The sequence below is a fragment of the Trachypithecus francoisi genome, unplaced genomic scaffold, assembly GCF_009764315.1.
Source record: "Trachypithecus francoisi isolate TF-2019V2 unplaced genomic scaffold, Tfra_2.0 Lachesis_group7, whole genome shotgun sequence".
In the NCBI taxonomy this organism is placed as follows: domain Eukaryota; kingdom Metazoa; phylum Chordata; class Mammalia; order Primates; family Cercopithecidae; genus Trachypithecus; species Trachypithecus francoisi.
In genome coordinates, this window is record NW_022681472.1 from 93,778,741 (window position 1) to 93,796,253 (window position 17,513).

General features: G+C 41.9%; 1 protein-coding gene across 1 annotated transcript in view; it reads right to left on the minus strand.

The window, feature by feature from the left end:
* COL22A1 (collagen type XXII alpha 1 chain) overlaps window positions 1-17,513 on the minus strand; it is a 336,220-nt gene that overhangs the window by 38,357 nt on the left and 280,350 nt on the right. The window contains exons 47-49 of the mRNA XM_033202916.1: window positions 8,593-8,646; window positions 6,840-6,893; window positions 2,443-2,496 (exon numbers count right to left, since the gene is read on the minus strand). Coding sequence (XP_033058807.1) covers window positions 2,443-2,496; window positions 6,840-6,893; window positions 8,593-8,646 — 162 coding nt within the window. The remainder of the gene's footprint in view (window positions 1-2,442; window positions 2,497-6,839; window positions 6,894-8,592; window positions 8,647-17,513) is intronic.

The window sequence follows — 17,513 nt, forward strand, 5'->3', positions numbered from 1 at the left end:
ACAATCCAGTAAAATTTAGGTGGAAAAAAGAATACACTTTTTATGGAAGTTAAGGCAGGGTTTTGAAGACACTGGCCAAAAGTGAGTCAGTCATTCACCGCTCACCATCTAAATCGATATAGGTATAAGATAAGACACCTACAAAAGATTAGGAAAAAAATTCTAACAATCTAGAACTCCACATTCATATTGTTACACATATGTTGTTATATTCTCAAACCACTTTTCAAAAAAGTAACAAAAAGTGGTCAGTGGATATTCTTTTTACATGACTGATGACAAGGGACTGCATTCACTACCAAAAATCAAAGCAAAGGCCTTTATTTTGTGTCAAAAAGTCTGCCAAACAGTTTGTCTTTTAATTCAAAATATAACAGAACTAAGGTTTGTATGTATCTTTTTATTATAATTTTGCTCCCATTTAACTTTTAAAAATTACTTCTATTGTCTGGGCACCATGGCTCCTGCCTGTAATCCTAGCACTTTGGGAGGCCAAGTCAGGAGGATCACTTGAGGTCAGGAGTTTAAGATCAGCCTGGCCCACATAGTGAAACCCCGTCTCTACTAAAAATACAAAAAATAGTCGGAAATCACTTGAACCAAGGAGACAGAGGTTGCAGTGAGCCGACATCGTGCCACTGCACTCCAGCCTGGGCAACAAGAGTGAGACTCTGTCTAAAAGAAAAAGAAAAAAAATTACTTCTACTTTGAAACTACCAATGCTCACTGGGCAAAGAAAACTTACACTATATTCTGGTTTGATGGTTATGGTAAAGTTTCAGCACCATGGACAGCTTCAGGTGCTGCCATAGCTTGAGGAGCGGTTCCATGACAGAATCAAAATCTTATTTAGTACAGTTTCATTCCTAAGAATGTCATAGTTTTATATCAGAGATCCACATCTCTTTTTTTTTTTTTTTTTTTTTGAGACGGAGTCTCACTCTGTTGCCCAGGCTGGAGTGCCGTGGCACAATCTCGGCTTACTGCAACTTCTGCCTCCTGGGTTCAAGCGAATCCTCTGCCTCACCATCCTGAGTAGCTGGGACTACAGGCATGTGTTACCACACCCAGCTAATTTTTTGTATTTTTAGTAGAGACAGGGTTTCATTGTGTTAGCCAGGATGGTCTCAATCTCCTGACCTCGTGATCTGTCCACCTCAGTCTCCCAAAGAGCTGTGATTGCAGGTGTGAGCCACTGTGCCCAGCCCAGTATATTTTATATTTTATTCATCCTGGGACTTCCAGACAGGTGGCTTCAAGAGGATTGACCAGATAAGCATCCTAAACAGAACCAGGTGGCTGTGATTTTTCAGACTCAGCATCCTTCTGGCTGCCTGGACCACCCACACGGTGGGTCAATGTGGAATAGCAGAAGGAGCACTGAACTGAGAAATCTCAAATTGACTTAACTCCCAGCTTGGACACTAATTTCCTGTATGACTCTGACCAAGTGACATAACCCCATGGGACTCTGACCTCCTCCTTTGACATGGAGGAAGTCTTATTAAGTAATAATGTCCTTTGCACATGCCCTTCACACAGAACTCTAGAGATACCAGGGTAGGGGTGGCCTGCTTGCTAGCTGGCCTTGGAATATGAGGGTGAGATTCCTGTGGCCTAGGAACTGTGCCTGGCTCTGACTTCCCTCACTGTGGGACCCCACACTGGACATTTCACTTCTCCAATTCCCACTTTCCTTATTTATAAAATGGTGATAATGATTTGTGGCCTTTCTAACTTACAGGGCTAAAGTGGGAGGAGTTATCAGATGAGGTAAGGAATATTTATGTACCGTATATTCATTTACATGCCATGCATGTGTTGGCTAATAACATAATACCTACTAAACCGTGGTTCACCCTTTATGGCATTGAAACCAAGAGTGGTTCTGGCAACTTCATGAAATGAAATCTGGATTTTGAGATAAAAGCCTTGGGTTCAAATGCCAACTCCACTAGTTATGGTTTGGGGTCCTTGACTAGTGACTTCTTTTTAATTCCACTCTCCTCTTTTGAACAGTTGGGATAACAATAGCAGCCTCTTGCCTGATATTCCCCTGGTGCACACCATAGTCCTAAGTGAGTTAGTGCTGAGCTTTTCCATTTCCCCGCACGTGCTCAAAATAGAAACCACACTGACAAGAAGTTGAGATATGGGGCCTAAATCTAGGACCTATTTGCATTGATGGTTGTAAACTGAATTCTGGAATCACAGATTTTCATATCATTTCCACCAAACCTTTACTTTAGTAGCAAAGTAACCAGGGGTCCAACAGAAAGCAAACCCTCCTGCAGTTTCACTGCAAGACTTGTAGTGAAAAGAACCTCAAAAATATGTGAGCCACAGGAGTAATACAGGACCAGAGCAGGATTGGTAGACACTTGGGGTTCCAGAAAGGCTCAAGATAAACTAAAAACAGATCCCATTCCTTGAGGAACTTACAGGTGACCCTTGGATTCCTGGTGGTCCAGCAGCTCCTGCAATTCCATCTGCCCCCTAAAAAAGATAAGGCAGAAAGCTAGTTTCTTGTGCATCTGGACAGAGGTCATTAGCACCCTCTGCTTTAAACACAAAGCAATTGATACAGTTGGTTATTTGTCCCCTTCAAATCTCACATTGAAATGTGGTTCCCAATATTGTAGGTGGGTCCTGGTGGGAAGTGATTGAATCATGGGAACAGATCTCTCACGAATGCTTTAGCACAATCCCCTTGGTGATAAGTGAGCTCCCACTCAGTTCATGCAAGATCTGGTTGTTTAAAAGTCTAGGACCTCCCCACCCTTACTCTCTTGCTCCTGCTCTTGCCATGTGACACACCTGGCCTTTCTCTATGATGGGAAGTTCCCTGTGGTCTCATCAGAAGTCAACCAGATACTGATACCATGTTTGTACAATCTACAGAACTGAGCCAATAAATCTCTTTTCTTTATAAATGATTCAACCTCAGGTATTTCCTTGTAGCAATGTAAAAACAGCCTAATATAGCAACGTGCAGATCTTACATTCTGTGCCCCTTCCTAGCTTCCTGAACCATAAATACTTCAAACATGCTTCTGTCTCTTCATCAGGCTGAGTTATTCTCTGGGAATACAAGATGTTGGGAGAACAGCATCCACATTTTAGGAAGGGCCAATGCATTAGCCAGACAGTCACCCCTTTGAAAACAGTTAATGAACTCACTTCAGGATGGGCATTTTCAGCTAGTATCCAGTAACATTTCAGGACAAAAAGCAATGCATGGACAACTAGATTTATATTCCAGGACATTAGGAAGGCAATTGCCGTGTCAAGTCAAGGGTGAAGAGATGCACAGATGGATGAATGGAAGAAGACTTCTATGCAGCTGAGCAAGCAGCTCAAAGTGAGCTCCAGGCACACTTTTGCTGGGGGCTCTTGCATATGCTGTTTCTTCCCCCTATATGCTAGTCTCCCACATATGCACAGGCCTCATACCCTCCCATCCTGCAGGTCTTAGCTTAGATATCAGCTTCTCAGTGAAAGGTTTTCTCCCTACCAGACCCCAAATTGAAAGACTTACCTTTCATCATCCCTGCCCTTTTCTGTCTACCTTCCTCCATAGCACCTGCAAACATCTGACATGCTAGTGTTTATTTATTTCTTATTTATTTATTGTCTATCTCCTTCCACACACCTCCTACTTCATGAGGTCAAGAACTTCCATTTTATTTCCTTCCTCATTGGAACTAAAACGGTACCTGGGATATAGTGAATATTCAATATTCTTGAATAAATGAATGAATTAGAAGTCGAACTAACTGTGTTATAAAGGCAGCAGTTCTTTAGACAAATTCACACATATGCCTCTTACTAGCTTTGGCTGAGTCATGTAACATCTCTAAGCTTTAGTTTCCTTAACAGTGAAAGTCTGGAAATTGCACATGCCGTTAGGAAGGGGAGGAGTAATGAGGCAATGCTTACAAGGTGCCAGGCTTAGAAGAGAGGGTATCGGTCAGAGCGTAGCCTCTTACAGTCAGAGTTCCTGAGCCGATATCCCATTTCTCCACTGAACAGCTGTATAAGCTTAGGAAAGTTACCTGACCCCTCTGTGCTTCAGTTCCTTTGTAAAATGAAGGAAAAGAATGCGCCTGTTTTATGTGGGTTGCTGAGAAAATGGAATTCATGACACATAAGGAGTTAGCACCAGAGAAATGCTAAGGGCTGTCCAATAGGGAACTTCCATAAATATAAGTGCTTATTGTCCGCCCCAAGACAAGTATTCCTGCAGATATTAACTCAATATAAAAGCATAAACAAGCAAGTTCCCACAGTACTCTATTGATGTCCTTCCAGTAGCCTTTATTTAATTGTTGCATACTTTTATCGAGTGCCTAAATTGTACTAGGTATGAGCCAAATGTTAGAGATACAAAAATAACTACATCATGGTCTTGGACCTCAAGGAAATTTGAGATAGCTGTAGAAGATCTGTCTTATTTTCTATGTATGACAAACTTCTAGGGCAGGATGCAGTTGGATTTGTCTCTATCACTTCTACTAGGCAGGGACCCAGTAAATGTTCATGAAATAAAGGGATAGTGATAATATTTTAACAAGTAGCCTAAGGTTCATGCTTTAATTAAATATCTAGTCCAAAGCTAATATAACAAATCTAAATTTTTCTACATAACTTTGATAAAAAACCTTCTGGCAGCCTAGAGTCTGGAATCTTGCCAAGTTGGAATAAAATTTCCTCCTGCATATGGGGATGGGGTAAGGGTTTTATCTGGAATAAGGATGCTGACTGAGCACCAGAAAAAACAAACACGGAAAGAAAGAGCTTTGTCAGCTCGCTACCCATATCCCTGCATATTTCCAACAGGGCCTGACAATTAATAAGCACTTGAAAACAAGCAACAACAAAGAGTAGAACTAAAACAATGCATCCCTGACCAGAAAGGCTAATTTTCTGCTGTGAAGTTGCCTCTGCATGACTGGCTGCTGAACCTAAACAGGCAGCTGCCTCAGCACCCATTCCCACAGTCTATTAACAGTACAAGGCACAACACAAAATAGAAGCTCAATAAACATCTGCCAAGTGAACTGAAAGCATTAATCAGCTGGAGACAGACAAGCTGGCTTCTGATTATGATTGTTTCTGGGCCTCCGATACATCATCTAGCATGAGAATAATAAGCCAGGAGTCATTTTCTACAGTAGCCATAGAGTTCTAACTTACTGCAGTTTCCAGTGAGAAGAGATCAGGGTTTTGGTTTCACTGGGAACATGTTATAGGGTTTGGAACTACCAGGGTGGAGTGGGGATGAGGCTGTAATCCATTATTCATTTGCTGAGATCCTCAGCTGTTAAGGTGTACAATGTCATTAAGGAAGCTAATGTCACCATAATAGAAAATTATTCATGAATAAACTATTTTTAAGTAAAATTAGTTGCCTCTCAAATGCCCCTCTTTGCTTAACACTAACACCTCTCCCTACTACCGATTGTATCCGCATCATTATCAGTTTCTCTTTTTGCTGATTGTCAGATGCTACAAAATCCAATAATATGCAAATACAGTGCAAAGAAATTATGCTGATTGTCAGATGCTACAAAATCCAATAATATGCAAATACAGTGCAAAGAAATTACTAAGTGAAATTATAAATCTTGAAAGAATTGTAGAATTTTGTGAAGCTAAATGATAGCAAACTGATAAATTCCCTACAATATCCTTCACAAATGTGCACATGGCAGAGTTGGGCCAGGTAAGATGTGAGGCTGATAAATTAAAAATAATATTAACATCAAAGGCACTTGGGAGGAAAATGTGTTGAATATTAAAGACTTAAAGTAGGCTTTCTGGGAAACTGAATAGTGCTTTTGTAGATAATTTACCTTTTTGTGAGTTTGCTCTAAAAGTCAACATGAAGTGAAAGATACCATGTCATGCTTTCATCTGATTTTATCGAAAATATACACTTAAAACAATGTAATTTATTCTCCTAATTAACACACAGTTACAACTAGAAGTCGAGTTGTTTGAAAAGAAGACAAAGCAAGCTTAATTTCATATATTTTAAATTTATACTCCTAACTGAACCTCTTTTCACTATACTTTTGAACAGGGTATTTCCTATTTGAAGGGTATTCCTTTTCAGTGGTCTTTCAGTTATTCCAGAAATCCTCTCCTTGCAAGGTCTGGGACAAGGGTCTCATGAGGAACCCATGGGAAATCCCAGGGGACTGATCCTGGGCTTGACAGGAACACTAATTTCCAGTACCTGTTGCCATGGCTACCCGTGATGGATATGTGGGCTGCAACAGCAGTGGACTCTGATCAGAGGAGGAACATGACTAATCTATGGGCAGCCTACACTGAAAGGAGAGGGAAATGCTGAGAAGGGCACCAGTCAATGTCTAGGCTACAGCTACTGTAAGAGCAGAGAGAACATTTGCTCAGGGGGACCAGAGGAGATCATCGAGATAATAACAAGACAGGTTCCCCATAACACGGGGAAAGCTGTTTACAATTTCTCATTTTCTACCTTCTTTGTTTGACATCATAACCTTGAAATACTGGCTTCCTACCCACCCAAGCTCAATTTGAAAAAAGAAGAAGCAAGTCTGTCTCTTTTGCCAATGTCCCCCAGTCCCGACATCACTCTAATTACATGGTCCCTCAGGCCTACTCCAGACCCTCTGCACGTTCCCCCACATACCTATGGGACTTGCATTTTTAGGTCATCTCTGTCACCTTTTGGGTATTGGCCCATCCCTTAAAATGAGAGGCATGTTCAGTGTCATATCATGCCTGGTGAGTACAGATGTGCATTCAAATGTCAAGGCCAAAAGAGGAGGGGATCAAAAATGATTACTTACTGGTAGCCCAGGGTTCCCTGGGGGCCCCATGAAACCTGGAACTCCAGGATGACCCTAGGAAAATAAAAGATGCAATTCTTTAAAATCACTCTAAAAAATACTTTTTATGTTGTGCAAATATCAAATTTCAGGAAACAATCCAGAATCCACCTTCCAACCCTACAAACAATTTTGATTAAAGACACTGACAATAAAAGGGACTTCTTTTTATATATCTAAATAGTACCTGACAACATTTATAAAAACAAATATATCCTGAAAGTGGATTTGCTTCAAAATAAGGTGTGGGCAGGGGGTGTGGAGAACTGGTTGAGGATATAAATGAAAACAAGAGGGGTCATAATAATTGAAAGCGATTGTGGTTAAGTGTAGGGTACATAAAGGTTCATTTTATTACAGGCTTTATTATTTAGATATGCTTGAAGTATTTCATAATAAAAACATAAAACACAAATAAATGCACACAAACACAATGTACACAATGGAAATGGTTAGGTTAACTGAATTACAGCCTTCATATCCAGGCAATATTACAGCTATTTTAAGCAAGAGATTTGTTTCTCCATGTGTAGAGGAGTCTATTGCATATTATAGAATGAGCTGAAAAAGTTATAGAACAAAGCTTGGAATCTAACACTTAGTCTTGTACAACGTTATGAAACCAAACAAACCACCAAGAAAGAAATGATTTCTCTGCCCTCCATCTCCAAGCCTTACCACTGAAACCACAGGCTACACTATTCAATGTAGAGTACATTGCCTTTAATAAGTCATTCTTATAAGAATAATCCAAACACATTTTGTTTTTCCAAATACAGAAGAGACTTTAGCCGAGGAGCTCATTCAGACTTTGAGCACAGCCCTCATCTCACTGCCTGTGGGTTACTCGTTCATGTCCCTCATGCCCTCACTGAACTGCAAGCCCCGTGAGGTCAGGAGTCTGTCCGCGAGTCATTCCAGATCTCAGAGCCAGGTGCAGTACCTGGCATGGAATTGGTTGACAATGAGCACTGGCTGTGAGATGCAGAAGAGAGGGAGAAGTAAAGGGGAGGGCAGTTGGGAGAGGAGAGAAAAGAGAACAGGGAAAAGGATGACAGCAGCAAAGCTGGTAGAATTGGACTGGGCAGAAATCAGCTGGTTGCACTGGATAGAGGACGATAGGGAGGACATGCTCAGATCCACAGAGAGAGCAGCGAGCCCTCATTGGTACCATCCTATAGCACGTTAGGAGCAGTGGTCCAGCAGGCCTGGATATGCACTGACCAGAGCATGGAGTGTCTGTGAAGCATTTCAGCTAGCATCAAGAGAGCCAGGTAACAGTTACTTGAGATGATGGGAGAGTAGAAGGGAGTATTTTGTAATGAATGACCATTTCAGTGAAAAAACAAAACAAAACAGTAAAGGTAAAATAGTACAAAAAGAAAGAAATGCAAAAGGAAAGAAAAGGAAGGGGGAAATGAAAGGAAAGGAAAAGGGAAAGGAAAGGAAAAAGAAGGAAGGAAGGAAGCAAAGAAGGAAGGAAGGAAGGAAAGGAGGGAGGAAGGGCGGGCAGGCAGGCTTCTCTGGGAGAGAGAAGGGAGAGGGGGCACTTACAGTGAACCAGAGACACCAAGATGAAAAACATAAAAATTAGATTTTTAAAAATCCTGCTACAGGCAAAGAAGAGACAAGGAATGACTATACAATGGAAGCCACCTTGGAGAAACAGTGTTCCTTCTCAGGGTGAATGGTTCCTTACAAAGTAAATTTTTACCTGATCACCTTTCCGTCCAACCTCACCATCTGCACCACGTTCTCCTTGACTTCCCTTGAAAGGAAAAAAAGAAAGGAAAGATGTCACTGGAAATTTTAATAGAGAAACAAAAAGCATTTTCATGCATTCATTCATCCATTCATTAATTCCCCAAAAACCTCTTATCAAGTTCTTGTGGTAGCTCAGACACGGTGGCAGCAGATAGATAGAAACAGGGCCTTGTTGAGGATGTGTGATAAAATGGCTTAACTGGGATTTGGAGTATGGGGTTGGAGAGGGGGCAGCAGGAAATGGGGCTAGGGAGGCAGGCAGGGCTCATTTCTTTGAGAGCCTTGCATGTCAATATCTGATGTTAGATTTAGTTGTAGGCCCTGGAAACCATTAAAAGGATGTGTAGTTGTCCTAGGTTCTAGCTGTGGGTGTAGTGTGGGATAGGCTAGTGGTCCAGGCTAGAGAGAAAAGGGTCAGTTAAAAAAAACAGTGGTGTTCCAGGTGTGTCAGGAAAAGAGGCAGAAAAAACTCAGGGTCTGCAGGCCTTGCAGAATAGGTGTGAGGGTGAGGGAGAAGCAGAAGTTTAGATGGTGGCCAGCAGGAGCAGCAGCACCACACACGAAGCTTTGGAAGAATTTATCCACACATAAGTTTCTTGCTCCCTCCCGTACTAGCTATGAGACTTTGAGAAGTCACTTCACTAAAACCGCTCGAGTTGTTTGTTTGTTTTGTAACCCGCAAGAACAAGAAAATAATGATGCCTACCCCATGAAATGTTAGAGAATAAAATAATAAATGGGAAACACTTAGCACAGAGCCCAGAACATGGTAAGAACTCAATAAATCTTAGGTATAATTATTATCTTTATTATTTTGCCACTTGCTAACTGTGTGTCATTGGACAAGACAATTAAACTCTCTGTCTGCTTCCTTCTAAAATGAGAATCATAAAATAATAACTTTGTCATGGGGTTGCTGTGAGAGTTAAATGAGCTACAATAGACAAAGTGCTTAGACTTACAACAGGTTGTGTGTTAGCTCTCAATAAACATTAGCTATCATCACTCTCATTGTCATTATCACCATGATGATCATCATGATCATTATCATCACCATCGCCATCGTTACTATTCCATAACCATCATCACCATAATCACGATCATAATCACGATCACCATCAACATCAGCACAACCAGAGCTATTATCATCACTGTCACCATCACCATCATCATCCTCATCTTCACCATCATCATCGTCTACATCATAATGATCAACAACACCACGACTATGGTCATCATCACCATCATCCTCATCCTCATGATCATCATTATTGTCACTGTCATCATCATCATGGTCATCAAGATGCTCAAAATATACAACCTACCAAAAATACTTTTTACAGACCACCCATGAAAGTAACAGCCAAAGGTTCCAATCCTTTAACTATTATCTACCTTAGCTCTACCTTTACTGTGTTAACGAGTGTGTTTCTGCAAAATGTTTTTAAACAAAAGCATTTCAATTCCTTTAAAAGAATGTATTATGCAGTAAACAGGTTTGTGGCAGCAGGTCAATCTTAGCTGTGGTTCTATGCCTGTTGTCCCTTATCTTTGCATTCTTAAACATATAATGTTCCCTCTCTGGTCTCAGTTTGTTCATCTAGTAAATAAAGGATGAGGGGCAGGTCCATCTAGGAGGGTCCTTCCAGGGGTCCAGTGCCCCCAAATTCTCTCATGGAAACATCAAGTCCAGCCCTCTTTCAATCCAGACTGTTCTACCACCTCAGCAAACCACTGATGACAGTGACTACATAATAATCACCTCTCTCTTCCTGTGATGTATTAGGAGGGTTAGGTGAGCTCATATCTGTGAAGTGCTAAATACTATTGTTTAGAAGAGAAAAAAAATGGAGTCAGAGAGAAAGAGCATTTCTTCTGATATTTTTCCATGTAATTATTTTTACTATTTCTAAATCTAAATAAAGGCAGCACACCGTCTGCAGACCATGTTGTACTCAATGAAAAGAAGTGACATAGAATAGCCCACTGCTTCCTTAACATTTAGGACAATTACCTTAAAAGTAAATGGCTTCCTTTCAAATTCCAGTCCTCAGTCTGGGTTTAGAATAGTTTCAACACTCGTGTAGCAACATTGAAAATGTCAGCAGCTCAAGGATCTCCACAGTTGTCCCTGTCTCCTACTCCAACGTAGTCAGGGATCAAAGCAAACACACCCACCCCCAAGCCTGACTCACTTCCTTCCAGAGAAGGGGGCTGACATTTACAGAGCCCCGACTCTTCCAGGAACTCTGCCAAGGCTTCCCACATGATATCTCATTACATATATTTCCTTGTTTATATCCTGAACTGATGCAAAAATATTTAATACATCTTTATTCTCTTATTGAGCCAGTAAGTCTACTCTATGAGGTAGGGCTTATTATCAGAGTGTTAGACAATAAATCTGAAGTCCAGCCCAGTTCAGTCATTCACCTGAGCTCAGAAAGCTTATAGAAAGCAAGGTCTGGAATCTAATCCAGATCCATTTGTCTGATGATCAAATATCTAAGCTGGCTTTCTCTGCCCGTATTACTTTTCCAGCTATTTTCCTAGACCACGATGCCTTGTCCAACTAGTTTCAAAATGTCAAGCGCACTGAATTTATAGTCAGAAAGACTGAGTGACCATGCTGAGCATAGGCCAGATACATTTCTATACACTGGAGATATAACAATCAACAAAACAGATAAAAACCCTGTCCACTGAGAATTCATATTCCAGGGAGATTACCAGTTCATCATTTTGCTAGTTTAGTCCTCTTCAGAAGAGGTTTATTAAAGAGCCATTTCCAGGGCTTAATTCCCCCAGTTGAAAATAAGGAAAGAAACTTTGCCCCAGTCTGCTTACTGAAAACACTTACTTTAGACAACTTGTTATTGTGAGTTTTTTCTTTTTTTGGGGGGAGGGGTCTCTTTGAAAGGTATGTAAATACTTTCAAAAGCTAAACGAGACTTTTGCTAGCTTTGTGACCCAGGAACCCGGGAATGTCTTTCTCAAGGACCTAGGAACCATCTCTTTGAAATAGAATCAACAAAGAAGATAGCATTCCCGTCTATCTCCCAGTTCCTATCAAACAGTAGATGCCCAACTTCAGCAGATGACTGGCTCCAAGCTGCAAATCCATTTCCTGCCATGAAGATGTGAGAAGTTTACCTTTGCTTTGAATAAGGTCAGTTAGTTAACACAGACACACAGACAGCCACCGCAATTACCAGGTGAATCTAGGAAGAACATGTGGTGCCATTAAATCTTCTCACTGGAGAATTAGTTATTGCTTATCTTGAGAACATGTATGTGATAGGCGGCTGTATCAGCTTGGCTATCTAAAAGAGTAAGATTTCTTTCTGTCTTTGCAGTCTCTTAGCATATTGTCTGTAATGCAAATCACATTCTGGTTTAATGCTATTCAAGAATAAAATTGTTTTCTTTCTCTTCTACCTTCATGGAAAACCTCTCTAAGTTAGGAGAAGATTTTGTTTTTAATTACATTTTTCCAGCACCATCATGTGCTAAGCACATGATAAAACAATCATTTGGAAGGTACATTCATACCAGGAACTCCTCTAAGAGTGCTGTCCTTCATGAATACACTGAACAGGCGGTTTTCTCAAAAGGTTTTCAAACTGTTGAGGGCAGGGACTAAACTTCTCCCGGTTAGTAACTCTCTACTATTCTCAGAACAAACCCTTCTCCTAAACTTTTTATGTGCTGTTGTCCTGCTTGGAAAACCTTTCTCCATTGATAGCTGGTAAATTCCTGACTAACCCTCCAATGCAACTAAAATCCTGCCTCCTCCAGGTGGCAACTAAAACCCTGCCATCTCCAGGTGACAATTAAAATCCTACCTCCTCCAGGTGGCCTTCACGGGTTACCCCTTGTTCCATGGTGTTAGTTTTCTTTCCGTTGTTTACTCTTCTTCTGGCAATTTGTTGTGGTTGTTGTTAACTCAAATGAAGCAAGTATTATGAGGACCACTTGCAGTTACACGTATCAAATGCTTCCTACCTGTTGTGATTTGTAAATTCCCCTTCTTCAGTTCTCACATTCTCATTCTGAGACAGGTTGTACAGTTCTTTTTCAGATGAGGGACACAAGGTACTGATGAGGGACCCAAGGTTCAGATAAATAAATGCCCAAGTCCTATAATCAGCAAGGAAAATTCACTTAACTAATAAGAGGCATAGCAGGTTGGGGACCACTGGCTTCCAGATCCCAGGCCTGTGTCCACGGCCCCTTTTGGCTTTCTGCCTCCCTCATACATTCCTAAGTGTTCACTGCAAGCTTGTGGGTCTTTCTTCTCTGTCACAGCATCAGGCTATGGAAGGAATGGCCCATATCTGACCTCTCTCTATACCTCCTGACTTGAAAGGAAACTGTTAAGGTGATGCTTGGTGAGAATCTTTCAGAATTGTGGTAGTTATGGATGGAAAGAATTTTCTGCTGTGGGAAAGAACAGGGAGTAAGTGGCTCTGGGTTATTTTCTGGGCAGGATGGGAATCCCAAGACTTTTTCAGGTAGTGCCAATGGCAGCAGGTATTATCTCTGCCTCCTCGGAGTCATCCATGCTCTCCAAATGAGGACTTTTGCTCATTGGGTGTCTCTGGGTCCATGACAGACTCCCTTTAGGTCCTACTACTGGTTGGTGAACATGCGATGAGAAGGAAATAAAAACGCTTTTTGTAGGGGACAGAATAGTCATCATTTCCAACCCAGACAAGGCATTTACATCTGACTCTGTAGAATACACACTCCCAGGGTCATTGCCGTGGTTACCATCTTGTTGCTTCTCTCTCCTTCACACAGATCATAATCACAACTGCAGCAACAATCTCCAGACCCTGTATCTTAAAGTCAGTGCTTTATGCGAGTTCAAAGTACTAGAATGGAGCTCTGTAGTTGACCATGTGGCATGAACCTCCTCCTGCTGGCCACTGAAGACAGCAGCTGAAAATCTGTAAGATAAATCTTGGGGAAGCTGCTTCCCTGATGCTGTGCTGCAATTGCAAAGGAACCAAACCCTCTTGGCAGTGCATGAGACCAATGAATGCCCAGAGCCTTTGGTTATGAAAGGATGCTGACAATAATTGTAAGTACTCCATCAAGGGTAGCATTTTCAGTTTACAAACTCATCTTCACATCCCCAAGTCTAGCGGAGATACTGTTTGATAAATGAAGTTGAACAGAGAGGAAATGAAACAGTCCTTCTGTCTATTTTCTGGAAAGTGGTGTGGGGTAAATGACAAGCATAGAAATTGGCTTGGCTTTGAAGCCAAGAACCACAATAGACTGAGTCCACGGAGGACACATTTAACCCTTCTGTGATGCATTTTCTCAACAATAAGTGGTGATAAGGGGCAGTTATTGCTGACAGGAGCATTAGCAGATATAGTGTAAACTAAAGCATTGCACCCCATTAGGAGCTGTCCTGGGTGCTGGTGTTGGTATCAGCTATTACTAAAGAGTATGACAGGACAATAACTACTCGGGGTACTGAAGTTAGACTAGCAGGGGTCAACCCCAGTTATAGTACCTGCTAGTTTTGTAGCTGTGGCATTTAATCTTGTTAAACCTTAGTTTCCTCATCTGTAAAGTGAAACAACAGCTCTGCCTTCTGGCATCATGCTGACCATTGCAGGAGATAGTAACCTGCTCCTTGGAACACTGAACACCCTGCCCAATGCAACTGCCTGGGGCTCATCATGCAGGGTTAGACCACATGCCCCAACGACTTCTCGTGGTTAGAGTGACCATCAACTCCTAAATGGAGCAAGAAGAACCCCTGTCTTTCAGATGCAGCACTAATTGTTTTCTTTTTTTCTCGATGGAAGCTTTCTATTCTCAGGGTATTTAAAGCAGCAAACCCTCTGTTGAAGCAAATTATAAGGGAACAAAAGCAGGGCCATTACCAAAAACATCAGCACTGCATGCAGGGTTGGGCTGAAGGAGAAAACAGTACATACTTCATGGAGCTAACTCGTTATCTGTTTAACTGATATGCTTTACTTCTTTGAATCAAGACAATTCTGGCCGGGTGTGGTGGCCCACACCTGTAATCTCAGCACTTTGGGAGGCCAAGGCGGGCAGATCAAGAGGTCAGGAGTTTGAGACCAGCCTGACCAACATGGTGAAACCCCATCTCTACTAAAAACACAAAAATTAGCTGGATGTGGTGGCATGCACCTGTAGTCCCAGCTACTCAGGGGGCTGAGACGGCAGAATTGCTTGAACCTGAGAGGTGGAAGTTGCAGTGAGCTGAGATTGCAACACTGCACTCCAGCCTGGGCAACAGAGCAAGACTCCATCTTTTTAAAAAAACGCAACTCCTCCTCAGCAGAGGCTAAGCCCAGCAGCCAGCAAGTTGACAGCAAACATTACTTAAGGATCAGGTAAAATTTGAAATTACAAGGCAAGAAGCTTGGCCTCATCTGGTGATCCCAGAAAGAGAAGGTCATGCCCAGTAACGAGCTCCTACATTTGAAGATGCTGCACTTTCCTGATGTCTTTCAATCTAACACTGCCCTGGACAAATCTCTTGTTCTATCTGCACTGAGATCTGATATCTATAACTCCTGATGCAGGAGTCTTGTCTCTGTTAAAACCCTCTAAATCTTCACAGTCCACAGGTCACGATAGCTAGACGTCTTAACCTGCCAGCTAGGGTCTGGGAGACCTGGGTGTTTTCCATTCTGCTACACCACAAAGCTGGTGCTGTTGTCACAGCACAGAATTGTTGGTTTTTTTGCTTGCTTTTTTACAGTCATGACAACAGTGCCAACAACCTTTTCCAGGACAGGGCCTATGGTAAGGAAAGTGAATCACTCACCTTGGGTACTGAATAACTCTTGCTGAGAAGCCAAGAGAAATAATATCCCTGTGCAATTCGGATGGATAGATAGATAGATAGATAGATAGATAGATAGATAGATAGACAGATTGATTGCATAGATAGATAGATAGATAGATAGATAGATAAACTGATTGATTGCATAGGGATGTTATTTTATATATATTATTTTTTCAATTTGTTTTTTCTTGAGACAGGGTCTCACTCTGTTACCCAGACTGGAGTGCCGTGGCATGATCTTCACTCACTACAACCTCTGTCTCCTGGGTTCAAGTGATTCTCATGCCTTAGCCTCCTGAGTAGCTGAGATTACAGGTATGTGCTACCACACCTGGCTAATTTATGTTTTTAGTAGAAACGAGGTTTCACCATGTTGGCCAAGTAGCTGGGATTACAGATGTGCACCACCATCGCCAGCTAATTTTTGTATTTTTAGTAGAGACGGGGTTCCACCATGTTGGCCAGGCTGGTCTTGAACTCCCAGCCTCATATAACCTGTCTGCCTCAGTCTCCCAAAGTGCTGGGATTACAGGTGGCAGCCACTGTGCCTGACCCCTATGCAATATTTTAAAAAGTCAAAGTCAATCTAAAATAACTGAAGATGATTGAAACAGCAAAATGTAAATAAACACAGGTATCTGACGCCGCTGGTATTTGGCAGAAGTGAGTTAGGTAGGTCATTCAAGTGGAGGGTGGCATCATGTCTTTATTTTAAATTTTGATATCTTGTTCCTCATGAAATGATTGCATTACTTTTAAATTTTATAAAATATGGCAGGCCAGGCACGGTGGCTCACACCTGTAATCCCAGCACTTTGGGAGGCCAAGACGGGCAGATCACGAGGTCAGGAGATCGAGACCATCCTGGCTAAAATGGTGAAACCCCGTCTCTACTAAAAATACACACACAAAAAAATTAGCCAGGCATGGTGGCAAATGCCTGTAATCCCAGCTACTCGGGAGGCTGAGGCAGAAGAATGGCGTGAACCAGGGAGGCAGAGCTTGCAGTGAGCTGGGATTGCACCACTGCACTCCAGCCTGGGCAACGGAGTGAGACTCCGTCTCAAAAAATAATAATAATAATAATGCATTGAAGTATTATTTATCTAGGTTGCTGAGGTTTCTGACTTCTCCAATTTTATTCCCAAATCCTCACCCTAAATATGGGGCTGCCACCACTGTGACCACAAGGGCTAAAAAAGCTAATGTCAAATGAGCACTTACAATTGAGAAATAAAAATAAAATCCTAGGCCCCCTAACCAACTGTACAGACCCACTCTTGGCCAAGGAGACCCAGAAAATCCTTAAAAACTGAGTTCCCAGCCTGACCACCATCTCTGGACTGGTTTTGGGCAACTCACAGAGCATGTGTAGTCAAAGCTTTCATGTCTTCTGCTTCACCTTTTGATGTCAGAGGTTTCAAAACTTTAAAAACTCCACCCTTGGATTATGCTAATGCTGCCATTTTTTGAACACATAACCCATGATGAGGCATGAAACTCAATTTCCCATGCACATGTTTCTCCTTCCATAAAGATTCATGACTTCTCCTATAGCTTTTTAAATACATGCATTTGGCCAGCCTGCCAGCATAAATCCTGCTGCTTCTACCCTCCCCTTGAGGCACTTGCTCTTGGTTTCTGTCGGAGGCTATGCTTCCCAGCCTGTGGGATAGACAGCCTGCAAGTGCAATCCTATGTGAGAAATAAAGATCTCCTTTCCAAGTCTGTGGTTCTGAGACAGGATAGGCAAACAAGGAAGTAATCATGTTCTCGGGATACAGCAACCATCCGTAGTGACAGTAAGGACAAGCAACACAATAAGCCTCAGCATTCACATTATAATTAAGCTCACCCACGCAGAGCTATCTTCGGTAGGGACTTTCCCCTCTAGAGAGCATGTGCAGTTTGATTTTGCCCATCCTTAAACTGACCCTTTGCTCGTAATAGTAAAAAACATACCCCTTGGTGGAGATTTAAGATGCTAATGAGACACGTGACGTATGAACAAGTACGTACAGTTACTG